Source organism: Octopus bimaculoides, chromosome 15, assembly GCF_001194135.2.
Source record: "Octopus bimaculoides isolate UCB-OBI-ISO-001 chromosome 15, ASM119413v2, whole genome shotgun sequence".
Classification (NCBI taxonomy): domain Eukaryota; kingdom Metazoa; phylum Mollusca; class Cephalopoda; order Octopoda; family Octopodidae; genus Octopus; species Octopus bimaculoides.
Window position 1 is genome coordinate 218,650 of NC_068995.1, and position 7,139 is coordinate 225,788.

Sequence of the window (7,139 nt, forward strand, 5' to 3'; positions counted from 1 at the left end):
TTACTCTGATTATATATATATATATATATATATATATGTATATACACACACACACACACGTGCGTGTATAACTTAATGAAGTACACACACACACACATATTCACATATATAATACACACATATACATGTATGTACAAGAAGGAAGAAAGAAAGCAATTGATTAGATTCCAAAAAAATATTTATGAGCAACTTACCCTAAAATATTGTCCAACTGTTGTTTGGTTTCTTTCACCGGTTTTCTCTCCCGAATTTCTGTTAGAAAATTTATATATGTGTATATATATATATATATCGATGTATATGTGTGTATATATATATATATCGATGTATATGTGTGTATACGCGTGCGTATTTATATGTAAGTGGAAATTATATATAATTTGTATATATATATATGATTTGTATAGATAATATATATATAACTTGTTATGTATGTATAAAAACAAAGATATATATACACACTCAAAAGAAGAACAAAGTAAAAATGAATGATAGTATCGTCGGTAGAATCCAAGGGATTATCTTAATATTGTAATCTCCATTACGGGGTAATCCATAGATATGGCTTTGTTATATTCTTCACATCCATTTTGGCAGACAGTGTTTCTGATGTTGTTCCTTTAAACAAAAATATATACATTCCTCACACGCATTGATATTCATGCATGTGTGTATGTATGTATGTGTGCATGTATGTGTGTGTATATTTATCTATTATATGTATAATTATTTGTGTATAAATATATATATTTATACTTATATATTTATGCTTGTATATAGACTGAGGTACCTGGGTTTCAAATCCCAGCGTCTCTCGAAAGCTTCACCTTTTTTGGCACCTGTGTCACGGATGGTGTTTACACACAACTGTTTGATCTTTGACTATGTGTTTAATGACATAGTAATGATTAGTCGTTGGGATTGTTGCTGTTGTAGTATGATTGTGGTGGTAGAAATGAGGGTGGTGATGGTGGTGCTGGGTGAAGGTGGTGGTGGTGGTAGTAATGATTTCGAGGTGGTAATGGTAGTAATTATTCCGGTTGTGGGAGTGGTAGTAGTGATTAGGACGATAGTAGCAGTAGCAGTAGTGGTGGTGGTGGTGGTGTCAGGTTTTCCACGGAGTGCAGAAATACTGGTGGTGTTGGTGTTAGTAGGACACGTGTAGATTTACACACACACACACACACACACACACACACACACACACACACACACACACACACACACACACACACACACACACACACGTTTATATTTGAAATTTATTTATACAGAGCATAGCTAAGCATTATCTGAATATATGTTTATAAATGCATATGGATGTATGTATACAACACACACACACACACACACACATCAGTTGATGCACTTAAGTTAGACATAGCCTGGGCCAATCTTTGGCCGAAACATATCAAAGTTAAGTTATTGTTTGTGTGTGTGTGTGTGTGTGTGTCCTTTATCTTTTACTTGTTTCAGTCATTTGCGGCCATGCTGGAACACCGCCTTGAATGTATTTTTAGCCGAATGAATCGACCCCAATACTTATTTTTAAAGCCTGGTACTTATTCTATCGATATATTTTGCCGAACTACTAGATAGGGGGACATAAACTCACGAAAACTGGTTGTAAAGCGGTGATGAGGGGGGACAAAACCGGATACAAAGAAACACGCACACATATATATATAAGCCTGTCATATATATATATATATATATAGACAGGCTTCTTTCAGTTTCCACCTACCAAATCTACTAACAAGGCTTTGATCGGGTCGAGACTATAGTAGAAGGCACTTGCCCAAGGTGCCACGCAGTGAGACTGAACCCGGAACAATGTGGTTATATGTATATATGTATATCCGTCTATAAATCTATATATCATCTATATTATACATATACACTTTTATATACATATGTATGTATATACATACATATGTATATATATACATATGTATATATATACATATGTATATATATACATATACATATATGCTTACATTATATTTATGTATGTGTATGCATGTGTATATGATAGTCAAATGTCTATAATGATATATATATATATATATATATATATATATATATATATATATATATATATATATATATATATATATATATATATACGAGGGTGAATCAAAAAGTATTGCCATTTTGTTTAGGACAGGTATAATCACCAACACAGGAACATGTATCATACATCAAAATGAAGCTGGTCCTCTGTGGATCACATCCCTACTTCTCAACACAGTCACCGTTTCTCTCAATAGCAATGTTCCACCTTCGAATGAGAGCATGTATCCCTGCCCCGTAAAATTCTGTTGACTGTTCTTTGAGCCACTTCTTCACTACAGTTTTCTCTTCCTCATCACTGGAATAATTTAGCGCCTTCAGACTATCATCCCTTCGGTCCCATGAAAAAGGGTTTGAGAGGCAAATATTATTCCAGTGACAAGGAAGTGAAAACTGTAGTGAAGAAGTGGCTCAAAGGACAGTCAACAGAATTTTACAAGGCAGGGATTCATGCTCTCATTTGAAGGTGGAACATTGCTATTGAGAGAAACGGTGACTGTGTTGAGAAGTAGGGATGGGATCCACAGAGGACCAGCTTCATTTCGATGTATGATACATGTTCCTGTGTTGGTAATTATACCTGTCCGAAACAAAATGGCATTATTTTTTGACTCACCCTCGTATATGCACATATATGTATATACATATATATGCATATATGTCGATGTATGTACGCAATGTAGATAGATAGATAGACTCTGAGTGAGAAAGGTGGAATGCAACAGATCACATGTCTAATAGTAAAGTCGTCATCACCAGTATCACTACAATTATCATAATCATTACCATCATTATTAATTAAATTCATTAATGCACCTGATCACATTACAGACTTTTTTTATTCAATAGTAGTAGTAGTAGTAGAAGTAGTAGTAAGATTGATGAAACCAAAGTCGAGCGACCTAGGACTAAACAGGAGCAACAAACACCATGAACAACAATAATAATAATAAAACAGCTACGAAAATCCACCATGCTTAATGTTAATGAGGATTCTTGATGTGTGTGTGTGTGTGTGTGTGTGTGTGTGTGTACGCGCGCGTGCATGTTTCTGAGAAAACATGTGTATGTGAGGGGTGTGTAGAAAAATCACACAAGAAAATTAAATAAAAGCAAAGGTGAAACTAAAACAAAAGATAAAAACAAAGAAAAAAAGTAGGTGGTGTGAGGGAAGGTGTGGGGAGAGGAGGAGAGAATGGTAAAGAGATGGATTAAGTGTGTGTGTGTGTGTGTGTGTGTGTGTGTGTGAGTGAATGAGAAAATGATGGTGACAAAAAATAGAAATAATGGTAGATCGATTGATCGATCTACTTTATTGAGAGGAGTAGGAAGAGGTTGGTAAGATGACATGAAATAAGAAGGGGTGAGTGAGAAAGAAAAATGTTGAGAGAGAGAGAGAAAGGGAGAGAAGAGAGAGAGTGTGTGTTGTTTGAATGTATAAGAGAGCGTGAGTGAAAGGAAGATTGTGTGTATGTGTGTGTGTGTGTGTGTGTGTGTGAAAAAGAGAGATAAAGAAAGGAAGAGAGGGAAAGGCAGAGAGACAGGGTAAGAATAAGAATAACATAAGTTAAAGTTTGTGATAACGAGAAAGGAAAGTTAAGAGAGAGAGAGAAAGAGAGTGAGTGAGAATGATGTGTATATAAAAGAAAGCGAAAGAGTCGGAGAGAAAGAAAAATTGTTGGTTTAAGAGTTGGAATGAGAAGGGAAAGAGAGAGAGAGGGGGGTGAGGAGAAGATAGATAGATAGACAGACAGACAGACAGACAGATATATAGATAGACAGACAGATATAGTATGAGTCAATAAATGTGTAGGAAGGAGAAAATATTTCAGGGAAGGAAGAACGGGAGAGAAAGAGATTGGGGAAGAGAGAAAGGGAGAGAGAGAAGGAGGGAAGAGAGAGAGAGAGAGAGAGAAAGAGTGGGGAAAGTGACAGAGAGAGAGAGAGAGAGAGAGAGAGAGAGAGAGAGAGAGAGAGAGAGAGAGAGAGAGAGAGAGAGAGAGAGAGAGAGAGAGAGAGAGAGAAAGAGAGATGAAAGAGAAAAAGATGTAGAAGTTGTTTAACGAGTGTTGAACAACTCTGTTGAAATTGTCGAAAAAAGTTGACATTACTGAGAAAATGTGGGAGGAGCTTAAATAAATGGTACCGGCTGGACGTATTGACAACATCGACATTTGTCTAACTTCAAACACCTCGGGTACCTTTCAGATATCCGGACACTTTACTCAAAATCTCTATTTATTGAATGACACATCATGTAACTATTAAGTTGGACTGCCCTTTGGAATAAGCACATAATCATTTGATTCGCAATTCAAGAACATTCTTTTTACGAGGAACGCAGAGAAGGCTTAGAAGGAAAATTTAGATATTTTTTTATTGTACGAGATCCAGATTATCTTGTGGCCCCTTTTTGCTTTGCTTGTTATGGGTTTCGTTTGAGAGTTAGCTTGTCTTCGGAGTCTTGGCTTTCGTTTGAGAGTTAGCTTGTCTTCGGAGTCTTGGCTTTCGTTTGAGAGTTAGCTTGTCTTCAGAGTCTTGGCTTTCGTTTGAGAGTTAGCTTGTCTTCAGAGTCTTAGCTTTCGTTTGAGAGTTAGCTTGTCTTCAGAGTCTTACTTAAGGGTTGGTCTTTCCTTCTTTTGGTGCATTTTAAGGTAAATAAAGTTTGTTGTTACTCTTCGTGATTTAGCCTCAAAATCAGTCCCGATCGAGTTTATTTAATTCCAAAGAAATTCCATCCCTGACCATCCTGTCTTTTTAAGCGTAATCTAAGATCAATGTTATACAACATGTCCTTTTAGGATTTTGATAGTGGTATCTTATCCTGCCAAGACTTTCGCTTTTTTTTTTCAAAGGTGGTTTTACCTTTCATCCTTCAGATAAAGTAAAGAACCAATCAGAATACTGCAGTTGATATTGTCGATTATTCTTTCCCCTTTCCACAAATTTCTAACGTTGTACAAATACAAGAAACCATTAAGACTGTGGAGGACAGATTTAGCTGTTGTTTCTATCTACGAACATACAGAGGCTAACTCGTTGGAATGTGTTTCCCTTCATATATATAAGAGTAATGGAGACAAGGGAAGTAATGCTGCCAGGTATTGAAGGAATACTTAAGAATGATTGGGTTTTTTTTCCTTCCCTCAAGCGATAAGGCTTCCAAAGCCAGATACTCAGTTTCCCTGGTAGATAGGTGACCCAGGTCACCATATTCCCTCTGAATAAGACGACGCCTGTTCGTTGCAGAGTCCAGCAATTTTGGGGGGGGGGAGGAAGCAAGTTAATTATTTCGACCCACTACTTGACTGGTACTTTATTTTATCGAACCTCCAAAGAGATGAAAGACAAACTCGACCTCAGTGGGATTTAAACTAAAAGCCGGAACAGATGCCGCAGAACATTTTGTCCAGCGTGCCAACGATTCTGCCAGTTTGCCGTCATCAAAGGAAAAGTTAACTTCGGCAGAATTTGAACTCTGAACGTAGGGAGCCGGAAGCGATTCTGCTAAGCTTTTCATCTGACGCGTTATCGATTCTGCTAAGAGGGATTACGAGAACGGATAATCCCTGCTCTCCTTCAAGATTCAGTTCAGCTCTTAATTCTTAGCTCAGAAGATAGACAACAACACAACACTCTCTGCTACGGAAACACACGAGTCACGTGTTTCTTACTACACCTTATCCTCCCACTTCCACTACTACTATCAGAAGTCATGGTTGCCATCAAAAGGTCACAGCCGCTGCCTTCTATCCCATGTTTAAGCTATAAACAAAACGCGAACTTATATTCACTTTTGTTTATATTCAATCTGACGGGGATTTTGTTTTTTTAACATCAATCAGTTTCTTCTGAGTCTCTTGTAAGGAAACATTTTATTGATTTATTGCGGCGGGAAACTGGGATAAAAAACAATTCATGACCCTCCCTCACGAAGAACTTGAAGATAATAATATTCATTATTGTTTACTCCCGATTTCTTATTGTTAAAAACAATTTGCGGTGTCTAATTCTCCCGAGATCAATAAAATAAACTTCAAGTCAAATCTGGGGTTCATTTAATAGACTACTCACCTGAACACCTCTACACCGACTAAAAGACCATTGTGGATACTACATCACTACTACACCAACTAGAACATAATCGCAGCTACAATAATACTACTACAATCGTAATAATACCACTAGTGGCACTGTATTAATCACTATAGTTACAATAACACCATCAGACTCCTGCTGATACTACTCGAACCACTCCAGGCTCAGTATTACAAGAGAAGGCCACTGGAAAGCCACTACAATTCCACTGAAGCTAAAACCACACCGATGCAGCCATTAAAAATACCAGAAAGCCATCATTTCCGTCAATAGATTAGCACTGGACACCACTAGAGGGTTGCTGATGACACTACTAGGACACTGCTGTATAAGCCATTCCTCTCTCTCGTCTTCTGTGGTGGTCATAATGTCGTGAGAATTAGTGAGTGTTTAGACGAGAGATATGATTGGACGAGATTAATTATAGGTTGTGTAGGTTCGATATTTGGGAGAAAACTGTCAGTTAGAGTCGGGGTAGAGGGTATCTGATATGGCGTTTCGATGATGCTATGGTAGTGGTGAGGTTGGTGGATGGTGATTCATTGATTTGATGAGGGTGGATTATATGGGGAAGATGGGATGGTGGGAAGTGAGGGTAAGGGGAGGGAGATGATATGAAGGGTGCAATCTGAAAAATAGAAAGGTGATAAGGAATACAAAGATGATGATGATAGTGATGATGATGATGAATATAATGCATTCGATGATGATGATGATGATATGACACAATACATAAGACTCACCTCTTTGAGGAATGAAACTCGTTAATAAAGTTATTTTTGCTTTTCTTTCTGGTCCCAAAAGAGCTGTGGAAGAGAAATAAATAAATAAATAAATAACATACAGACAGATATACATGCGCACACACACATGTATGCATGTGTGTGTAGCACATAAACGCGCGCGCACGCATATAATATAATAAATATATATATATATATATATATATATATATATATATATATATA

The 7,139-nt window shown here is 37.1% G+C and overlaps 1 protein-coding gene across 1 annotated transcript in view; it reads right to left on the reverse strand.

The window, feature by feature from the left end:
* The window catches only part of LOC106873739 (uncharacterized), a 139,567-nt gene that overhangs the window by 72,803 nt on the left and 59,625 nt on the right, over positions 1 to 7,139 (reverse strand). The window contains exons 14-15 of the mRNA XM_052973463.1: positions 6,915 to 6,977; positions 195 to 252 (exon numbers count right to left, since the gene is read on the reverse strand). Coding sequence (XP_052829423.1) covers positions 195 to 252; positions 6,915 to 6,977 — 121 coding nt within the window. The remainder of the gene's footprint in view (positions 1 to 194; positions 253 to 6,914; positions 6,978 to 7,139) is intronic.